General features: G+C 46.5%; 1 protein-coding gene and 1 long non-coding RNA gene across 6 annotated transcripts in view; both read right to left on the bottom strand.

Annotated features, from left to right (window-relative positions):
- Positions 1 to 8,683, bottom strand: part of LOC119365571 — a 22,178-nt gene extending 13,495 nt beyond the window's left edge. For 2 of the 5 annotated variants that reach the window (XM_037631212.1, XM_037631214.1), the window contains exons 1-6: positions 8,591 to 8,683; positions 8,248 to 8,498; positions 4,298 to 4,444; positions 4,021 to 4,064; positions 2,327 to 2,364; positions 897 to 987 (exon numbers count right to left, since the gene is read on the bottom strand). In XM_037631212.1, the coding sequence (XP_037487109.1) occupies positions 897 to 987; positions 2,327 to 2,364; positions 4,021 to 4,064; positions 4,298 to 4,444; positions 8,248 to 8,442 (515 nt within the window). In that variant the 5' untranslated portion in view covers positions 8,443 to 8,498; positions 8,591 to 8,683. Of the gene's footprint in view, positions 1 to 896; positions 988 to 2,326; positions 2,365 to 4,020; positions 4,065 to 4,297; positions 4,445 to 4,622; positions 4,740 to 8,247; positions 8,499 to 8,590 lie in introns of those variants that run through there. The other 3 variants (XM_037631215.1, XM_037631213.1, XM_037631216.1) reach the window with 3 other exon arrangements.
- Positions 8,684 to 10,140: 1,457 nt separating this feature from the next.
- On the bottom strand, positions 10,141 to 14,640 carry LOC119365570. Its single transcript, XR_005175607.1, has 2 exons — positions 14,386 to 14,640; positions 10,141 to 10,883 (listed from the first exon to the last, which is right to left on the bottom strand). It is a non-coding gene; the product is annotated as an uncharacterized LOC119365570 (long non-coding RNA).
- Positions 14,641 to 22,449: the final 7,809 nt, after the last annotated feature.

Here is a 22,449-nt window from a genome sequence, read left to right as displayed (position 1 = left end):
AGCCAAAGAAGGCACACACATCAAGCAGGATCTAAGAGAGGAAGAAAAGCCCCTCCATTCTGTAAGAAAGAAGGAAGCAAAACACACCTTCGAGGGAGGGTAATACCAAAAAACTATAGCTCTGAGGGATTTGAACACTTAACACCCCGAGGCTAACCTTTAGCAAAAAAAAATACACTGCCTAGTCCTTTAACTGAAATCTCATTGAATGGGTCTCCATGTCATTGTCAGAGTCCTGGCTCGGCTTGAGCTAAAGCCGGCATTTTAGCCAGCTTGCCAGAACCTCTTCAAATCGCCCACACTCTGCCCTCTCACTCTCAATCCTCTGTCTCACCCACTCCTGCGAGCTGCCGCCAGATGGACGCGAGGGCGGCGGCGGAAATCAACAACAGCGCCCTCACCTCTCCCCCAGCAGAAAGGCAGTGGGTCAAGCTCAAGCCCAGCCATAAGGGCTCTAACAATGACAGGTGGGTCCACTCTGTCAGATTTCCAGCAGAATGGCATGATGTAAGGCCACAACGGACAACAGTTTCAACCAAAATTTCCAGCGATACAAAAAGATAGTGGTCATTTGGGCTGGTAGGCAGATATGGGGCGGCAGTAAAACTATAGTCTACATCCTGGCAGTCGTGCAAGAACGCGGCATGCTAAAAAGACACTAGCCAAATCAGGTGTGGGTTGGAAAAGTGGAAAACGCAGCACATTCTTCTACATTTTTTTATATTTTTCATCACATTGGCCAAACAGAAGTTTAACTATGAACCTCTTACTTCCATATCATATTGAATCTTAGTATCTCGTGCATCGAATAACTTGCTCACAAACTTTCAAGCAGTAGCAGTTGAAAAATGAATTTGCTTTTTCACTCAGTATAGCATGAGGTAACTATTGAGTACCTTCGAACAGCTTCAACTTTTTCCAGAAATTTCTTATCCATGCCCGTTTTACCAGATTTGTTTTCTCTTCCAATTCCTAACTCTGGTGCCCCTGAAAACACAAATGTCCAAGTATTGAGAAGTGTCAGTGGTGGGTGAAGTGGCAATAAAATCATATCTAACAAACATCAAAGGCTAAATGCAAAAGGTAAGTTATGCAAATTATATTGATAGTGGGGGAGGTATAGAGTTGGTGGTTTAAAGCTGGCGATGCCATTTCACCAATATAAAGAATAAAGAAACAGTGGTAGCACAAGAAAGAACTCCCTTTACAAAAAAGAAGATCTCAGCAAACTCCTGCAAGAACTTATGCAAATTCCAGCCAAAAGATTATCGCTGTTTCTTTGTGGGGGCTGTGGAATTTGAGCCAAGGAAGGATATGTGAAGGGCTTGGGTCCTGCCTTGCTGCCAAAAAAAATTTGGGCTGGCCTTGCTGAAACGATGTTGAAGTACTGACCGACCGTTTGGCCCGTCAGGGCCTTGATCACCAAGAATGATGCCCACTTTGTGATCAGGAGGACGAGAATGTGCAAGACTTGCTTACCACATTAAATTCTCAAGGAGTGTGTGGCTCTCTGGTGTTGTCCTCAGTTGGATTGTGGCAAAAAAAACCAAGGCCGGATGTTGTTTTGTTTTTACCAGGTGGCGGCCTCAAGCTTTGCGGCAAGTTGTCAAGCAATACAGCAAAGGCTTCGACTCATTAGTAATTTTGGTCGCTTGGTGATTATGGAAGCATAGGAATGGATGTGTCTTTGAGGGGGCCTCTCCTAATTTCAATGTCATTATGCAAGATATAAGGGATGAGACCAAGTTGTGGAGTATGGCAGGGGCTAAAGGCCTCAGTAGCAGTAGCATCTGGCCATAGCCTTTGTTTGTATAGGTTGCTGGTCATTTTTCTGTTTGTTTTCCTCAGTGAAGGCCATGTATTAAACCCTACCCTAACAGGTGTGTATGTTCTTCTTAGACTCCCTTTCTTCTTACTATAATGATGTGTGTCTCTCCTGCGCGTTCGGGAAAAATCCAGTACAAGAAAACATAGAAAGATACAAATATTCCATAAGGCCAACCACATCATTAAGGCCATCCGATGCTAATTCTCACTTCCCTTTCTTGGCATCAATAATTATGTTGCACTGGGAGGTGCTTGCTTTTTTCGGGTTTTTTTTTTTGAGACAATGCTTGCTTTTTTTGTGGAATTGTATGTTGATTATTTGATACTAACTCCAGGAAACAAAGGATGGGCCACAAGTAAATGAAAACGTAAGGGAGTGAGAGCATGTGAGGAAAAAAAACACAAATCTGAAGTTGCTAGATAAGCATACTTAGCAATCTTGGTAACATACTTGCCACACAATAATGACAAATTAAACTAAAAATTGAAGTGCACTCACACTGTCCCTGGTTCTTTGAGTCTGCAGATGCTACCTTGCTGCATCAAAAGGAAGTTGTTGATGAAACGTTCAGCAATCTCTCAATAATAATATGAATAACCAAAAAAAGCATAACTAAATTAAACTAAATATCACTATGAAGTATAGAACGGAATGAATAAAAAAAATTGAAGTCTTTAGTTTGAGCTGCAGATTCTGCCAACATAGAAGATAACAAGGCACACCTGAAGCCCAAAATAAAGAGAAGGAACCCAAACTTCTGGAGTTAGCTGCATGCATCACAACTTCGTAGTTCATACATCATGGCCTTGAATTACCAGGATATTTTTACATACAATTTATTGTATAGGTTGTTCTGGAATCTACAAATTAAATTGTACTGAGAACCAGATCTAACACGTAAGCATAACAAATGAGCTATAGCCCGTAGGTAGAACAAACATGATAAACAGAGCGAAGTTGTTGGCAAGAGGCCAACCCCATGTAAGCAATAATGTGGTATGTGGCCAAACAGTTTCACAATTAAGATATATTTTAACACTTTAATCTGCATATTAAATTCTGTATAATGGCTGACAAAACAGTTGAGCTTCAAAGATTATCAAATAATGTTTCAAATGAGGATATATTCCTAAGAGTTAAATACCTCTAATTTTCCTAAAAGCTCCCATTTTGGACACAGGTAAAATCAAACTTTCAAAATTTTGACTTCTAATGTCTTCAGAAATATTTGGACAACATACTTGAAAACAATATGAAGGTCAATAGGGCATCCACACTAATGAATCAAGGTATTAAACTCAACTTCCCCTCACCCTCTAAGGGCTGATGAGCTTGACAGCACAAGCATACGCAGGAGATGAACAGGACCACCTGTAACACCCTAGTTAAAAGTTAAAATTTGTTTAATACCCGCCCACAAGTGGGATGGGAGTGCACATACGGATTGCACCCCGCTTACACTTTCTTCCTCAATGTGTGTAAAAGAATTAACCCAAAGGTGTTATTTTTGGAAAACACAAGGGTATATACGATGGGACCAAAGTACCAAACCTGTCCAAACTCTCTATGTGGGACTAACCACCACAGATACACCTGAGTACAAGGGCCTCCACACTAATGGGCAGGGGTATTACATGAAAATTGTGTTTCTCCATATCTTTCAGACTTAGAATAACCTGGTCAGTTTCAGAAAACCTTACAAATAAAATAATCATAATGCATTGCTACGTTTTTTATTGCAATGCTTCTGTTTGTTGCCTCTCTGACTATTAATGAGTTGGGTCATACAGTAGCATTAGTAAGTATGTTTTCGGCAACTAATACCAGTGAAGGAGACTGGAATCTCCAATGCATCAATTTGGAAAGGGGTGTGCTGTTTAGCCATGTCTAACATGAAACATTAGTAGTACCGTGCACCATTGTATCCAGAGTATACTATATAGTACAATTGTGGTGCCGATTTAAAACTTACGCACATAGATTTTGGTGAAAATACTCATATATCAAATGTTACATGACTATTCGATTATGCACTTCTTTCCATTGGAATTTCGAGGTGTACTTAGATGTTACATAATACAAGAGGTACATGGTATGGAAAAAATGTGATGACAACCACAACCATAAGTGGCAACAAGGACAGATTAGTTCATAATGTGACGAAAGAAATCAGTTGCAGCAAGTTTGAATACCTTGGGTCCTGTACAACATCCTTTGCCCTCTTCCTGCTTTTAATCTGATGATAATGCAAAGGCAAAGTAGACCATTAAGGAATCAAACTTCTTAACATAGCATGCATATGATGTAGGACCCCAGTAAAGAGAATTTCATAAAATCAAGAACCTCTAATATATGGGGCAAGAAAGTATATGCAGTCCATATTTTTAATAATTATATTAGTGAAAGATGGAACACACTGCAGATAAGCAGAAGTAGGGAAGGGAAAAATTAAAGACTGAAGGAACCTACTCTTTTCTTATTTGTAAAATCAGTCCCAAATCCACCCCCGCCGGAAGCAAAGCACTGAAAATTGAATGCCTTCTGCATTCGGTGGTTGGCAATCTTTAAACCAAATATTTCCACGTCAGTACCTCGCCCAAATTTTTGCAGGCATCCCTACAACATAGACATATACATACCTCAAACAATAAGCTTATATTCAAAAGAATTAGACTAATGTGAAATTCTGCAATCGAAAGCATGAGTAAATTAGATATTATTCATCGCAAGCTTTACAAAAAATATAATATACAAAATGGAAGGAAGTGGCAGACAAGAAGATTGTTTTGCTTACGGGAAACCCCTTTGTACTTTGGCCAAACTAAATTTAACTGTATGGCTTCCTTTAGGGCTTCTTTGGTTCGCAAGAATAGGAAAATTGCAGGAGTTGGATGTCATGATATGTCCTTTCCTACAGGAATTTAAACCACATGAATAAGAATTACAAGTTGTTTAGTTGTAGCACCGGAAAAACACAAAATTTCAGAGGGATAATGTGTGTGCCAAAGTTGTAATAGACATAGAAAAGTTTCCAAAAGGTTGAACTCGATAAAAAATTCCTTTGGAAATGAGTTCGAAGTTAACCATAAGAAATATTCGTAAGGATTTTAAACCTACAAATCAAACAAGCCTTGAAAGAAAATTTAATAAGGATTCTAATCCTACAAATTTCCTTGGAATTCCTAGGAAGAATGCCCTTAAAATGGACATAAATACACTAGGCTTCAGCAAGGGGTAATGGCAAGTTGAATCGATATTAGTTACTTCCCTTAAAAAGTGAATTTAACCACAAAATATTTGTGTGAGGTGGTCATCCTCAATGTTCTCTCCCTTGGCTTGCCATCCATAAGTGCTTATGTGTGCTCTCGGGTGGGATGCTCTTCCTTCCAATGGTGTGGCACCCTTCGATCTGGGGCGAGAGGGCACGGGGCCTTCTTCGGGGGTAGAGTCAACAGAGACGAAGGCATTGTGACGGTGTCTGGCCAACCAGGAGCTGACGAAGGCATGTTCTTTCTCCAATGGCATGCCTTGCTTCAAGACCTATAGCTTCTTCTCTGGTCTGGTCTAATCGCAGGGAAGGCCATGGCCTCGAAGTTCAAGCTGCTTTTATTTCTTTCCCTTTTTGTTTCTGTTTGCTTGCTTTGTTGGTTGCCTGAAAGCTATCAGCACTTAGTATCTGCTGTTTGGGGCTTTATTAATTTAAAGCTAGTGTAATGCCTTTGATTTAAGGCTGGTTTCCCTCAGTTCCGGCCATAGCGGGTGGCAGAGGTGCCCTGGGACATGGAAGGAGGCGCCTTCACATCCCTCCTCCAACGGTCAACGCTCCTCATATCTAGCGGGATTCGTCGGGGGTCACTGGCGTGGCCGCTGGCCCACAAAAATTCAGCCTTGGCAATGAGGCAAGGGTGCCCTGGGATGCGGAAGGAGCCTTCTCGTCCCTCCTACGGCAGTCAGCGCTTGTCCAATTTGGCAGGTTACCGACATGGCCGGCTCTCTCGCCCAAAATCTAGTCTTGGCTATGAGGCAGGTGTCCTTCGTTGGATGAAGGACTTGACAACAGAAGGTGGTGTAGGGTCTTGGATGCTGGGGCGGAAGTCTTGGAAGGTGGGACGCACAAGCGGCTCTTCGGCTAGCCCCGTGGTGAGGTTGCTGCTGGTGGTGGAAGCCGGACCCTAATCCAAATCTGAAGGCCCAAATTCGTCATGGCGGCGGTGGGCCTCCTTGGAGTGGTCTCGATGGTCAGGTTTCCACAACAATGTATGAGGGAGGAGGTACCGAGCGAAAGCTCAGTGCTTCTACGTCGGCGCCAGCGACATTGCAGGTGTCGGTAGTAAAACCGGCAGACCTCAGGGTAGGGGGTCCCGAACTGTGTATCTCAGATTTATGGGTAACAGGGGACAAAGGAGACAGTATTTACCCAGGTCCGGGCCCTCTCGAAGAGGTAATACCCTACGTCTTGCTTTGATTGTATTGATGATTGTGTATCGAGTACAAGCTTGATCTACCTCGAGATCATAAGTTGCGTTCTAACCCTAGAGCTAGATGGTTCCAATTGTGACCGTCCCCTCCACGAACTAAACATCCCAGTTTATATAGATACTGGGGGTACCCAGGATTACACATGGTCGGTTACCAATCTAGGGATATGCACACCGCCAAGCCAATGCAAGTCTTGGAGTGCACGTCAAGTCTTTGGTGAAGTCCATCTTGATTACGCCGAGGTATGAGGCTTCCGGAGTCCTTCCTTAAGAGAATGGTGGGCCATAAGCTCAGCCCATGGACTGTGAGCCAACTAGGTTGGTACCCCTAGTCCAGGACACCGTCAGCAAGTGTCCCTTCCCCCTTCGGACCTTGTTCGGTTAATCCCCTCACCAAAGGGTTTGAAGGGGATTGGGGAGGTTTGAAGGAGATTGGGAAGGTTTGAGGGGATATTGACTTGCAAGGGATTTAATCCCCTTTGACGATGTCCTGGACTAAGGGGTACAGGGGTACCAACCTTTGGCCGAGCTTATGGCCCACCGATCTCATAAGGAAGGACCCCAGAAGCCTCAAGCCATGGCGTGGTGAAGCTAGATTCTGCCAGAGACTTGGCATGCACTTCAAGGATTGTGACGGCCATCTACGTATGTATCCCTAGCTAACAAACCGACCATGTGTAACCCTAGATACCCCCAGTGCCTATATAAACTAAGGGGTTTAGTCCGTAGAGGCTAGATTGATCATTACTCACCTTAGGGTTAGAACACATACGATCTCAAGGTAGATCAAGCCTGTATTTAATACATCATCATCAATATAATCAAATTAGGAAGTAGGGTTATACCTCTTCGAGAGGGCCCGAACCTGGGTAAACAATGGTCCTTTTGTCTCCTGTTATCCATCGATCCGAGATCCACAACTTGGGGCCCCCTACCCGAGATCTGCCGATTTTAGTACCGACACCATTCAATCCCTTTCAAACCTCCAAACCTTGCCTAACTGAACAAGCCCTTAGGGAAGGGGGTCATGGTTCTCCTACCTCCTCATGTCAACACTATGGGTGAAAACCCTTGTCCGTGTCAGCAGACTCGTCAATGGCGGCGCATTTGCATCGTAAAGCTCCTGTCGTTGGTCAGTGCGGGTCTCCTCTAGCCATGACGGTGTTCTTGGTCTAGTTGGAATCGTCTCTTGAGGCTTCTTCGGTCCCGACGGTGACCGCTCTAATTTGCCTCCTGTCATATACAGATCGTAGTGTCGAGGTCTCAGGTCCCCTTCTGGTCACCGACAGGGCTGGTGCTCCCCGGTCCGAAGTGAGAGGGTAGTGGCCCTCTCCGACGACAATGAGGTGGGACTTGGCAGCAAATTCCGCTGGTTCATCATGGAGTCATGAGGTCGTTTGTCACCAGGCGTTGTGGGCTCTTCTTGGGGTGGTTCTGCCATTCCCATGCTTTTGCTCGACGACAAGCTGGCGCTCCAACAGTGCACCCCTGGTGCTTTGTCTGTGTTGTTAGTCTTGTGTAGTCTAGCTATCTTTGATCAGCTTTGTGACTAACAACACAGACAAAGCGGGGTGAAAGCCTATTCTCTAAGTGTATAAGATTTTTTCAATAATTAAGAAGTATTTCATCGAGCCATAATTAAAGTCTGTTGGCCCCAGGTGTAGTTTCATTACATGTTCTGCTTCCTAGAACATACAATTCTAATATATTTTTTCTATTTGTTTCCCCTATTTACAGCCTCAGCAATTTTGTCCTGAATTTTTCGCATAGACAGGTGAAAAGAGGCTTAAACTTATCCATGGAGGCATAACTTCAGTCTGAAATGCTAGGGATAAAATGGCGTAGAAATGCGCACTTCCACTTTCAGTTAATAATAACAATGAAACTGGTGAAGATCCTCATCTAAACTCTAAAGAATGAGATTTTGGATGGGAAAATCACCCGTAAAGAAACTGAAGGCTTCCTCACCTCCGGTGACGCCGGGCTTCTTTGGAGCGAAGAGCGAGCTGGAGCCATGCCGAATCGGGGATAGCCCCCATGGCTGGCGTACGCGCCACGCGGCCACGACCTCGCGGACGCCGAGGTGCCCGAGCACCTATAAAATCCCCTCGCCGTGACCAAGGTAAAATCGCCCATGACGCCGCTGCTTTTTACTGTCGGCTCGGTGCTTCCAGGAGACTCGCTCGTGCTAGCTCCAGAGAGGAATAGGGGGTCAGAGCCCAGCACAGAGGAATAAGCATTATTCAACCGCTCCGTCGCAGAGGGAGGGGGAGGGGGGCTGCACCACGAACGCCGACGCCTTTGCTCAACCGCGCCGCCGCTCCTATCCAGAATCGCAGCCGCCGCTGCCTTTTCTTTCAGGGTGAGCTATCGGCAGCAGTTTTGCACCGAGTATTCTCCCTATCCAACTAAATGCTGGAAACTAGGCCTGATCAGGTCAGCACGGCCCAGTCCCGTTCTGCCTCCTCGCCTGGTACTGTTGGCCGGCCCATTACGGGTTCTGCACCATACCGGTTTTCTCATTTTTCCTTTGTTGTTTCTTCCAGTTTTTCATTTTTCTTTCTTTTGCATTTTTTCTTTTCTATTTCTTTTCCTTTTTATTTTCGTTTTCAGCTTCTTTTTGGTTCTTTCCTTCTTTTCCTTTTTCATTCCTGGGCACATTTTTCAAATTTGTGAATATTTTATAAATTCATGATCATTTTCGTGAAATCATGACCAATTTTAAAATTGTGAACATTTTTTAAAAAAATTCGCGAACATTTCCTAAATTCATGAACTTTTTAAAACAACCGCAAACTTTTTTGACTTGGTGAAGACTTTTTGAAATTTCAGATTTTTTAAAAAATTCACGATTTTTTTATTGATACAAAAATTCCAAATTCATGAACATTTTATGAACTGATGAAATTTTTGTGGCATTTAGGAAAAATAAATAAATCCACAAACATTTAAGGTTTTATTAATTAAAAAACATTAACATTATTTCAATTTGAGCAGAAAAATTTAAATACATGAACTTTTCTTGAATACACGAGCTTTTTCAAAATCATGAGCATTTTAAAAATTTACAACATTTATTCAAAGGGAAATGATTAGGATCACCCGAGGATAACAATGTGTGCGGGTTTATGAGAATATTCACAAACTCCGCAAAAACAACACGCCAACCCCTTGATCTAAAGGAATAACATGGACGAACCGTATAGGCTCAGTTGTTAATCTCCTACGCGTCGTGTCGGAGGAATTCACACGCCAGTAGAAATTTTGGACAAGAATTCTCTAAACTCAATAATGACGGTCGGCCGGAACACACACGCTGTCTAATTCATCTAAAAAATAACCTCCGTACAATGATGCACTAACCTTGCTATTTATAGTACATAGCGAATACCTCTATCTTGAAAAAATAAACAACCGAACCTAACAAGCAAAAGCAATCTAGAAAAATCCCTTGGACTCTTTCTATCCTTACTAAGTTACATGCCTTATTATTTTGGCATGCAACCTGTACAAACGAATGTACTAAACGAAACACCAGTGGACAGTGGTATCCCCAACCCATCAGGGTTTAAATCCTGGTGCTCGCATTATTCCTGAATTTATTTCAGGATTTCCGGTGATGCGTTTTCAATGGGAGGAGATGTTCCTGTCGATAACGAGGTGCCTACGGTGAGTTCGTAAATCTCAAGACGATATGTTGGCTCAGTCTCTCGAAGATGCTCATAGGGATAGGATGTGCGTATGTGCGTTTATAGGGATGAGTGTATGCGCGTGTATATGAACGCTTGTGTCTGTACTGATGCTTAAAAAAAAGAATGTACTATACCGAACACGAAACTAATTTGACTTGACTCTAATAAAGTTGGTGCATTTACATCTAGTTTGCCAGGTGGGCCCCAACCGGATTCCTTCAAGGAAAGCAGATCACACGTATAGGTTCTCATAACCATCGTGTTGTACTCCTTGCATGGTAAGAAATAAAACAAGAAATATATATCGATTTTGTTCCTTTCAAACCAGCTCATCTTCTTATCTTCTCGTAGCACGTACGCATGGAACTCCTCATGTTGCGGGCTTGTTGATCTCAACAAGAAATACAAAAGCAATTTAAACCTTTCCTCCTTGTGGGTCTCAAACGAAGCTTGGCTTAAGTCATGGTTGAACACAACACACTTTTGCACCATTAATCCAACCGCATGCATGGTAGTAGGACCAGGCGTGGCTGTATCAACTGGTGTGTGTGCGGGATCTGAATCTGGATCCCCACGAGAGCAGTGGTCAACCGTGCTCCTCCCAAGCTCCCCGTTAAGGTGACGCCTCCTCGCGCTGCTTTGACTGCCGCCACTGGCAACACGTCGATGAGGCCGCCGGTGTGGGCGCAACCGCTGTCGTCCGCCTTCACCATGAATGTCGGTTGTCGCGGTGTGCCCGAACTCAAGATGCATCCGTTGTCCTGGGGAAGCATCGGCATCCACGTCCACTGCGAGGAGTTGCATCCATCCCCGGTGATCCCGAGGAAGCATTGGCTTTTCTTTCGGCCGATGTGGTCGCTGCTTGCTGCTCGCTATAGTGAATTTCTGCAACAAGGTCTCTGTTACAAAAATAAATGTGGCAATACCTTTGTTACAAAGCAAATTAAATTCCAACTAGACCTCCACTGCCAAAAAAAATTGCAACACGACCTTTGTTGCAAAAAAACTGTAACAAGACATGTTGCAAAAGTAATCTGCAACTTGACCCGCAACATAACCCATTGTGAAAAATTTCTGCAACACGACATGTGTTGTGGTGGTAGAAGGTGACCCTTGATTGCTCAATCCGTCTGATCTAACGGCTCCCGAGGCGGCGGATGTTTTAAAAATACCCGTCGGCCGACGCGTAGCAGTGCATAATTTAGAAAAAAAATCCGGGAAACTCTATAGAACACCCGGCGGATCACAACCCGCATCCGTCACCTTGTCTACATGCCACGTGCCCCTTGGTCACCACCACTAGTTTTTGCAACTGGCCCGTTGTTGCAATCTCTCTCATCGCAGCAACGGCTCTGTTGCAGGAACTAGATCTTGAGAGAAGTCGCCGCTCGTGCTTCTCCCAAGCTCCTGTGAGTCGCCGCCTCCCCACGCTGCTCTGACTGCCCCGAGCTCCAGTTGAATCGCGCGCCTTCCCATGAAGCGATCTGGTCGGAGGCTTGATGCTCGCCGGCGGCAGTGCCATGGCGGGGATGGGCGGCGCCGCTCCTCCGTAACCATGGTCCAATGAGCTCACGGCGAACTACGACGGTGTTTTGTTTTGCAACATCCATCTATTGCAAGAAATATTTCTGCAACATCAGTCATGTTGCAAAACTTTCTTCTGTAACACCATATAAAGGTGAAGACAAAGAGAGAAAATTCTGCAACATCACCTCAGTTGAAAAAAAAATCTGCAACAATACCTCTGTTGCAAAAAAAATTAAGAGGAAAAAAATTTCTACAACGACCTACTTTGCAAAAAAAATCTGCAACACAACCTATACTGCAAAAATATCCATAACACAATCATTGTTACAAATGTTTCCGCTACAAGTGCTTTGTTGCAAAGAAGAGGAATTTGTTTAGCCCCTTGATTTTGTCACATCCGACTGCTTGTGTGGCGGCAGATCTTTTAAAAAGATCCACTGGCCGACGCGTAGCAGCCCCCTTATTCAAAAACCCGAGGATTTTTGGCTATGAAGACATTTTATGATTTCTTGAACATTTTTTAAAATCATGATCATTTCATGATTTCTTAAACATTTTTAAATTTGTGACTGATTTTTTCAATTCATGTAAAATATTCGATTCACAAGTATATTTTCCAAGTTTTGAACATTATTAGAATTTGCAAACTTTTTTTATTTGCAAGCAGTTTTGTTCGTTGAATTAAAAAAATGTTCATCAATTTGAGAAAAATATCATAAAATTCAGATTTGTTTATCAAATACAAAAATATTCATAATTTTGAAAACAAATTCATCTAGTTTGAATTTTTCATCAAATAGAAAATTCAACAAAACTCAAAATATGTTCATAAAATCTTCAAAACCTTTTGATTAAAATACAAAAAAAATGTTCATCAAAATTCAGAAAATGTCCAAGTTTTAAAACCGTGACCATTTTATAAATTTACTAGTTTAATTTTGAACTATTTTATTTTATTCTCCAACCTTTTTCAACAAGCAAATTTTTTGTTATGATTTCGGTGTGTTGGGGTGTGCTTGTATGGGTCAAGGACTTCGTATGTTGTTTTGCGATTTGAATACAAGCATATTTTCTCAAAAAAATGTTGCCTTGCCATGTTCGTGTGTGCGTTGTAAGTCGAAGACACCAGATTTACAACGGGCTGATTGGGCAGGTGGCACAAATCTTATGCAGAAGCCATAACGAGCCTCTATTGCGCCGGGCCGCGTCCCCATGCTAGCACGCCATGACTTAACGGGAAATGCCGCCCACGGAATAAATTTTAAGTCCTAACTTGGTATGCATTCCCCGGCGATCCCTATTTGGCGCGTGGGTCGGCAAACCCTCCCCATGCGCCATTTCCATGGATGGGGCGATGCATACTAAATTTTTTCCCATCAGTTATAGGAAGAAACCTTTCCTGAACAAGTTTTTCTATTCTATTGTTTTTTCGCCTGGTTTCCTTTCTTTTTTTTCATTTTTCTTGTTTGTCTTTTTCTTATTTTCTTAATTTAAAATTTTTAACCCGCGCACATCTTTTGAACTCACAAACAATTTGAAATCATGAATATATTTTCCCAAGTTTTTGAACATTATTTCATTTCTGAAATTTTTTTGGATTCAAGAACATTTTTTTAATATGAGGACACTTTTTAAAATTCAAGAATTTTTCTTACAATCTCTTGAACAATTTTTAGGATTTCAGGTTTGTTTTTCAAACTCGGGAGCTTTTTTCTAAATTCCTGAACACATTCTGAAATCATGAGCATTTGATGGAATTTTATAGATTTTCTGAATTCATGAAGATTTTTTTGAATATGTGAACTTTTTTTCATGGATTCTTTTTGGATTTGCAAACATTTCTGTAAATACAGAAACATGTTTGTAATACGGGTATATTGTATGATGTTCCAAACATTTTCTAAAATAGACAATACTTTTTCCAAAATCATGAACATTTTTTAATATGCGGACTTTTTGAAATCTCGTAATTTGTTTTGAAATTGGAACTTTTTGGAAATCCTGAATGATTCAAAGAAAAACAAACAAAAAGAAAAACAGAAGAAAAACAATAAAAACTAGGACGTCTGGCACAGCATATAGGCCGGCACAGAAGCGCTCGCTGGGGTGCAGGGGCTGCGCTTTTCGCGTTAGGCAGCACATTGTGCGCCAAATAGGGCACACCTATGTCTCGCTTGAAGCAAGAGATAGTGGGACGCTCGTTTCAGGCAACCGCGTGATTGAGCCGAACCAGCATGGACACCTGCTGTCGGTGCTTTTTTTCTTCCTATTTTTTCACTTTCTGCATTCATTTTTTTTCATTTGCTTGCGTTTTGATTGTTTTAATATGTATATTTAAAAAACACTTTATGCACAAAGTTGAAAATGTTAATTATGCATTAGAAAAATGTTAAATGTGTAAAGAAGAAAATATTTTTGATGTATACAAAAATTGTACAGTGCGTATGGAATGTAATCATGCATTTAAGAATGTGTAAAGTAGAAACCAAACAATGTAAGTTTTCTTTTTTTTTAAATGTAGTCATGCATTTAAGAAATCTAAATTTGTATAGAAAATAAATTTCTGATGTATCTATATCTATATCAATATAAAAAGGCCAAAAGGAGCTGATCCAATTAATCACCGTCATCAGTCCACGCTAATCTAAGAGCCCACGTGGTTTCGATGATTAGCACCCCAACACGTTTAGTGCTCTAATCATAGCCCTTAATCTCTAATTACTAACGAACAAGATTATTCCAATGGCGTAGAAACGTCCAGCGCTCGGCCCATGATCCCGCAGCCTCCCCTATTCCGCCCGTGAGACATCACGATCGCAGAATCATCCTCAAACCGCTACCGACACCTGCGCCGCCTCACCTCATCTCCGACATGGGTAGCGACGCACCTCGCCGGCAGCATCCAGGCCAACGCCCTTCAGGGTGTTTGCCATGTTAGCCCAGAACTACTCGCTAGCACTCGAGTACACTGATACACGACCGGTGGAAGAGCCAAGTGCTACTACTGCCTGCGCTCAGCACACTAGCAAAGCACACACACTCACTAGTGCTGCTTACACACACACGCACATGGAAGAGAGAAGCTCACGGACACACTAGCTGTTGTGAATCTCAAATGGATTTGGAATGGAATGCTACAACCGGGTGGAGTGCAGCCCCTTATATAGTGCTTACAAACCGACTATGGGCTAAAATATCTGCTAGCTCTTAGCTAAGCACATACGTCACAGACTTACCTTAACTAGTAAGCTACGGCTTCTTACCGACTTGCCGACCTGCAGCTGTGTACGGCTATGCTGATCTACAATAGTAGAAAAAACAAAATGGTCTTGCAAACTTACTGCTACTCCCTTCGTAGCTAAGTAACACTACCCTGGTGCATGCATGCTGCCGACATGCAGCCTTCGAAGACAAGTTTGACACAACATTCTCCCCCTCAATCTTGTCGAAGAAGCTTGGTGTTGATGATCCCGACCTTGTCGCGCAGCTCCTGGAACCGGACACGACCGAGTGACTTGGTCAGGATGTCCGCCTTCTGTTCACCAGTCCTGATGAACTCCACGATCACCGAGCCTTTCTCGACGCAGTCATGTATGAAGTGATAGCGGAGATCGATGTGTTTGCTGCGGTCGTGAAGCACTGGATTCTTACAGAGGGAAATCGCCGACTTGTTGTCGACGAAGATGAGCGCAGGGGCGGTGTCCTGATTCAGCATCTCGCCGAGAAGGCGAGCAAGCCAAATCCCCTGACATGCCGCTGTAGCTGCCGCGATGTACTCTGCCTCGCACGAAGATACAGCGACAACCTTCTGCCTCACCGATTGCCAGCTGACGGGACTATTCCCGAGAAGGAATAGTATGCCTGAGGTGCTCTTTCGAGAGTCCACGTCACCAGCGTGGTCGGAGTCGCTGTACCCGACCAAGCTCTCGCCATCGCCACGACGATACACGCATCCATGCGTGAGCGTACCCGCGATGTACCGGAGCAGGTGCTTGATGGCAGCCAGGTGATCGCTTGCCGGAGCTTCCATGAACCTACTCAGGTACCCGACAACAAACGTGATGTCCGGTCGGGTGTGCACGAGGTACCTGAGACTCCCGATGATGCTACGGTAGAGTGTGACATCCACCGCCTTCTCGGGGCTCTCCTTGCTGAGCTTCAGCCGTGCCTCCATTGGAGCATGTACAGCATAGCAGTCCTTCATGACTGCTCGCTCGAGCATCTTGGTGGCGTAGGCCGTCTGTGTGATCGTGATGCGACCACCCTCCTGGTACACCTCCAGCCCAAGGTAGTACCGGAGCAGCCCGAGGTCGCTCATACTGAAGAGACGATGCATCTCTCCCTTGAAGCGTTGAACCTCTTCAGGCTCTGCCCCGGTGATGACCAGGTCGTCGACGTAGATGCCGACGATGAGCAGCGTGTTCGCGGTGCCACGCGAGTACACACCGTGCTCAGAAGTGCTGCGTGAGAACCCAAGGGATGCGAGGCTTGCATCGAGCTTGGCGTTCCACGCCCTTGGGGCTTGCCGGAGACCATACAGGGCCTTGTGTAGTCGATACACGCCCTGCTCGTGGCCCTTTGCAACGAACCCGGGTGGCTGGGAGACGTACACCTCCTCGTTAAGGTCACCGTTGAGAAATGCCGACTTGACATCCATGTGGTGTACCTCCCACCCGCGGTGAGCGGCCACGGCAAGGATGAGCCGTACCGACTCCAGCCTTGCCACCGGAGCGAAGACTTCCTCGAAGTCCACTCCCTCACACTGCACGTAGCCCTTTGCGACGAGGCGCGCCTTGTGCTTGACAATGGCACCGTGCTCGTCCTTCTTTACCTTGAACACCCACTTGAGCCCGATGGCTCGGTGCCCAGCAGGCAGTGTGGTGAGTGTCCAAGTGGCGTTGTCGTTGATCGACGCCAGCTCGTCCAGCATCGCGTGGCGCCAGCAATCCTCTTGCTCGGCCTCCGCGAACGTGGTCGGCTCCTCGCCGGCCATCAGATGCAAGACCTCGTCGTCATCAGCGTCCTCATCCTCGGGCTGTTGCGGTGTTGCCGCAGCCTCGCCGAGGAGATCCCCCATGCGCCGAAACCTGTGGGAGGCGCCAACGCTGTCGTCGGCGTCGAATAGCTCCGACCTCGCCATTGGCGGGGTTGCGAACTGCCTCCCGGGACCCACATTGCTTGACGTCGTGGTGTCCGGCGACACCGTACCCGGGGACGGTGTTCTCGGTGTCGCTGTTCCCGGATCCACACCTCCCGAGCTTCCCGGGGTGGTACTTCCCGGGGTCTTGCTTCCCGGGGTTGTAGAGTACATCGGGTACTCCACAGTGAAGGAACTGCTTGCCGGGGCCTCCCCCGACGCCTCCCAAGTCCATCGCGCGTCTTCGTCGAAGATGACGTCACGAGAGACATGCACACGCTTTGAGACGGGGTCATACATCTTGTACGCCTTAGAGCCCGTCTCGTAGCCCATGAACACCATTGGGGTGCTCCTGTCGTCGAGCTTCTTCAGCTGTGGGCGCGTCATCTTGACGTGCCCGACGCAGCCAAAGGTACGGAGGAAGCGTACATCTGGCTTCCACCCATACCACGCCTCGTAAGGCGTCTTTCCATCGACGCTCCTTGTGAAGGAGCGGTTGAGGATGAAGACGGCCGTGAGCACGGCCTCCCCCCAATACGTGCTCGGCACCTGCTTTGCCTTGAGCATGCAGCGTGCCATCCCGAGCACCGTCTGGTTCCTCCGCTCGACGACGCCGTTCTGCTGCAGCGAGTAAGGGGCTGTGAGGTGACGTTGCACCCCTTTCTCGTCGCAGTGCTTGTAGAATGTGGCCGACGTGAACTCGCCGCCACGGTCCGTGCGCAGCACGCGCAGCTTGTGGCCGCACTCGACCTCTGCTGCCGCTTGCTGCTTGACAATGGCTTGCTCCGCCTCGTCCTTGGAGGCGAGGAGCAGCACCCACATGAACCTGCTATAGTCGTCGACGAGCAGCAGGATGTAGCGACGCCCTCCTGGCGTTGCCGGGGTGATTGGGCCGCAGAGGTACCCGTGAACCAGCTCCAGGGGTTTCTGCGCCCGATAGCGTGCCTTCTCGGGAAACGGCAGATGCCGCTGCTTCCCCGCAAGACATGCATCACACAGCTCGTCGGCGTGCTCGATGTGAGGTAGCCCACGAACGAGGTTGCCTCGCGCCATCTTTCGCAACTCGTCGAAGTGCTGGTGTCCTAGCCGGGCATGCCAACGCCACGCGTCGGAGACATGGCCCACGGCAAGGCACACAGGATGCACGGGTTGAAAGAAGAATTTGTAGAGGCGGTTCGGCGAGCGGGTAACCTCGATGAGCAGCCTCTTCTGCTGGTCGTGCACGGTGAGAACACCGCGCCGGATGCCGATGTCGAACCAGCCCTCGTCGAGTTGTTCGACACTCATGACGCTGCTCGTGAGCGCCGGGATGAAGTAGACGTCCGTGAACGCCCTGTGATCACCCCCTTTGTCGGCGAAGACGACGGTCCCGCGCCCGTGGATCTCCACCATGGATCCGTCCGTGAACCGCACCTTCCCGGTGATTGAGCGGTCCAGCTCCGCGAACGCGTCGATCGAACCATTCATGTGGTTCGTGGCGCCGGTGTCGAGGAACCAACCCTCACTTTGCTTGCCGCCTGCAAGTGTGGGTGTGGTCACGGCTCTCTCCTCGTTGAGGAAGACGTAGCCGCACGCACATGCCGTTGTCAGGAAGCCATCTCCCGACAACACGGTGGACCCCGAACACTTTGTTGTCGGGGTGTGGCTGACCTGAGTCTCCGTGCGCTCCTGCACGGAGTCGATGGTCGCCAGCATCATGGTCGGAGCATGGTCCGCCATATGCGTCGTTGCCGCGCCAACTTGCGCGATCTTGTCGGGTCCCGAGGTTGTCGGGGACGCCGTCGCTGGGGTGTGGCTCCCCCACACCCGAGCCTTCATCGCCTCCCAGTCGACAGGCCCCGAGAACGTCATTGTCGAGGTGTGGCCTGTCACTGGAGTGATGGTTCCCGTGGACGAGCTCCGTGCCTCCTGCACGGAATGGGTGGATGTCGGGGCCGTGGTCGTGGGAGACGCTGAGCTCTCCTGCACGGGCTCGACTCTTGCCAGCATCATTGCCGGCCCACCATCCACGTCAGCCTGGACGAGGTTTGCCGTTGCCGCGGCTGCCTCATCGGCTTTCCTCCTGTGGCAATCCCGGATCCAGTGACCCGGCATGTTGCAGTAGCGGCACTTGCCACCGTTGCCACCGCCTCGCCCTGCCTGGCTTGGCCTACGACCGCGGTTGCCACCACCGCTCTGGGCGCGGCCTCCGCCTCTGCCGCGACCTCTGCTTCCCGTGGGGGCGCCTCCCCCACTGCCGGAAGAGCCGTTGCGGCCGTGCTGCTGAAGCTGCGCGTCCCACTACTCCCTGGTGAGCAGTAGTTCACCGCCAGCACGATTGTTGGCGTCGTCGCCGCGCTCCTCGACGACCTTCAGCCGCCCTACCAGCTCCTCGATCGTCATGGTGGAGAGATCCACCAAGCTCTCGATGGACCAGGCCAGTTGCTTGTACTGCCTGGGGACGACGCGGAGAAACTTGAGAATCACCATCTTGTTGTCGATGGGATCTCCGAGCGTTGCGAGCTCGTTGACGAGACCTTGCAGCCGCAAGGCGAAGTCGTCGACTTGTTCACCGGCCTTGAACCGGATCTCCTCGTACTGGAGGCGCAAGGTCCGGGCCTTCGACTCCCGTACGCGCTCCACGCCGATGCGCAGAGTCTTGATGGTCTCCCATGCTTCCTTGGCCGTCTCCTTGGCGCCAAGGGTGAGCACCATCTCCTCTGGGACGGAGCGCAAGATCGCTTCCATCGCCAGCCGGTCCTCCTCGTACTCGACATCGCCGGTTTCCACGGCTTTCCACATATGCCGCGCCTCCATGATGACTTTCATCATGACGGATCAACTGGGGTAGTTGGTCCGCGTGAGGAGAGGGAAGGAGGTACTGGACATGCCCACGTCTCGCACGGAGCGTGGCGCACCCAGCTCACCTCCCGGCCTGCCTCGCAGCGCAAGCGCGTCCGCCGCACGGGTGTCCTCAACCGAGCTCTGCCCGGTGGTCTTGGAACCGTCGCCGGCGACGCCTTCCTTCGGCATATGCTTCGGCATAACCTGAGGCTCTGATGCCAACTGTTAGCCCAAACTATCTACTGGCAGAACCGCCGAGGATCAGAGGCAAAGAGGATCTATACTGCAGCTAACTCAAGCCAGCACCAAAGCAATCCAAGAGTAGTAGTACTACAACCAGCCTCACTACGTGAGCATCTTCACAACGAGTGTGTGCGTCCTTCACTTGTGTCCTGCTAGCTTCAGTTAGCTGCAGTATAGATCCTCTTTGCCTCTGATCCTCGGCGGTTCTGCCAGTAGATAGTTTGGGCTAACATGCCACTCCCCTCACTCCTACGTCACGAGCCACCTCACCGGTCGGATCAACCACCTGGACACGACCACTGTCCATTGACGGTCCACGGCCTTAACCCCTTCGCCGTCCTAGCTGAGCTACTCCTCGCATGGACGCCACGATCTCGACGGCGTCGTCCCTCTCGACGCTCACCGGGGCCGGCATGAGTGGCGGGCCGCCCCGGGACCCACCACAAGGTATATGAATGAGCACACCTTCCCTAAATCCAAGCCATTGGAGCTGCCATTAGAGCTCCAAAGGTTGTTCTGTGTCTCAAGGAAGAAGGTAGACCATGCATTATTTTTTTAGGGACACACGATGCGTTATTTGCGTTTAGGTTTTAGCGGAATGGGCCTTGGGCTAACCTTTTTCTACGATCAATCAATGTGCAAAGGGTTGGCTTTTTACAATGAGTGATTCTTTACCAGCTGAAGATTTCACAGAACTTATTGTTACTATGTGGGCAATTTGGCATGCACGTTGTAAGGTAATCCACGAGGGAATTTTCCAAACACCTTTTGCGACTCACGACTTCATTACAGTTTATCTATCCGAACTCCAAATGTTGAAGAAGCCGATTCTGAGACCGACACGTGAGCATGCAAGGCCCACCTCCTGGATACCACCGACGACCGGACATGTGAAGATCAATGTCGATGCAGCTACTCCTAGAGCGGGAGGTTTTGGTGCGGTGAGCGTTGTTGCACGTAATTCTGACGGTATCTATCAGGGAGCTTCTGCAGTAATTTTCAAAAATATTGATGATCCCGAAGTTCTGGAAACTCTAGCGATCAGAGAGGCGTTAGCACTGGCTAATGACCTGTAAATTCAGCAAGTTCATGTGGCGTCTGATTGCAAGCAGGCCGTCGAAGCCATTAAAGGTGGAACAACTTCATCGTATGCGGCAATTGTGCTGGAAATTAAAGCAAAATCTACTTCTTTAGTTTCTTGTTTATTTAGCCATGAATTTAGAACCTCGAATGTCGAGGCTCACAGACTAGCAAAGCACGCGTTAACGCTCGGGGTTGGCCGCCATGTCTGGTTAGGTCACCCTCGAGATCTTTTGTTCGTCCCTGTAAACTGTGTGACGGATGAATAAACTTTGTTGGTTTGCCTAAAAAAAAGTGGTGGACCGACTGGGCAAGGAAGCGCACCTTTTCAGCAGTAATTAGCGCCTTTCCCTTAAAAAAAATCTAATTAGCGTCATCTTTTTGGAACAAATTGATGCAGTACATGCACTTGCCTCTCACACCTTCGTGTTAGGACGCGACATGGTTGGTAGATTTCGTTTCACTGCTTTGTATCAGGTATTAATCCGTCTTTTTTTCAAAGGAAAAAGTCCAAAATAAACCTTCAAGTTGTAGACGAAAGCTAAATCAAACCCCGAACTTTGAATCCCGAAAATTGGCACTCTAAACTTGCAATCCCGGCCTATTTTGGACCCTAGACCTGTTTGGCAAACTGGGAATAGTATAATCCCGGCCGGGATAACCAGCTACTCTCACGGACAAGAATCTGGGCCGGCCCACTATAACACAACAAGAATTCGTGAAGTTTAAAAAATGCTCGCACATTTCTAAAATTGTTCAGAAGTTAAAAAAATGTTCCTATTTTCTATTGTTGGCGCAAATTCAATTTATTTTGTGTTTTTCAGAAAATGTGTGGAATTTTAAAATTCTATTCACATTAAAAAAACTGTTTGTGATTGCAAAAAAATCACATTTGTCAAAAAATGTTAGAATACCAACAGTTTTCAGATGCTATGATTTTTTCAGATTTTCAAAATTGTGTTACATTTTCAAAATACATTTTCGGAATTTCTTAAACTATTTCGTAAATAATGTTTCTAGAAAATGTTTTGAATTGTTGGTTGCGGAATCGACTGGGCCGGCCTACCAGACATGAAGAGAGTTTTTTTTTTGCTTCATACGAGACGTAAAAATTCTTTCTTTCTTTTTCTTAACGCGCAACGTAATAATTCCAAAACAAAAAACATGCTGTGGAGTCGAACTTGGGAACTGGCATGGTTGACCTGATTTCGCTAGCCACTACACCAGAAGACTATGACTGACATAATAATAGGCCGAAATTATTTAAGCAGAAACCAAAGCGTCAAACTTTGAAAACTTTTTTTAGGGGCAAACAAGTATTGAAAGTGTATTTATTTCTGAAATCTTCGAACATTTCATAAAGTGTGAGAACTTTTTGAAATTTTGAAATAATTTTAAAAACCAACAACTTTGAAAAAGAGAACACCTTTTGAAACATAAACATTTTTTGAAACCTGAACAAAAAATTAAAGTGCAAACACTTTTTGAAACATATTTTTTTTTCAAACCTGAACAAAATTTTAAAGTGCGAACACTTTTTGATACATAAACATTTTCTGAGTATGTGACATCTAGAAAATACAACAAATTCTAAAAAAATGTATTGGCCAATTCAAACAAATATTTATATAATGTATAATA

Source organism: Triticum dicoccoides, chromosome 2B, assembly GCF_002162155.2.
Source record: "Triticum dicoccoides isolate Atlit2015 ecotype Zavitan chromosome 2B, WEW_v2.0, whole genome shotgun sequence".
In the NCBI taxonomy this organism is placed as follows: Eukaryota; Viridiplantae; Streptophyta; class Magnoliopsida; order Poales; family Poaceae; genus Triticum; species Triticum dicoccoides.
This window is presented reverse-complemented; position numbering and strand designations above follow the sequence as displayed.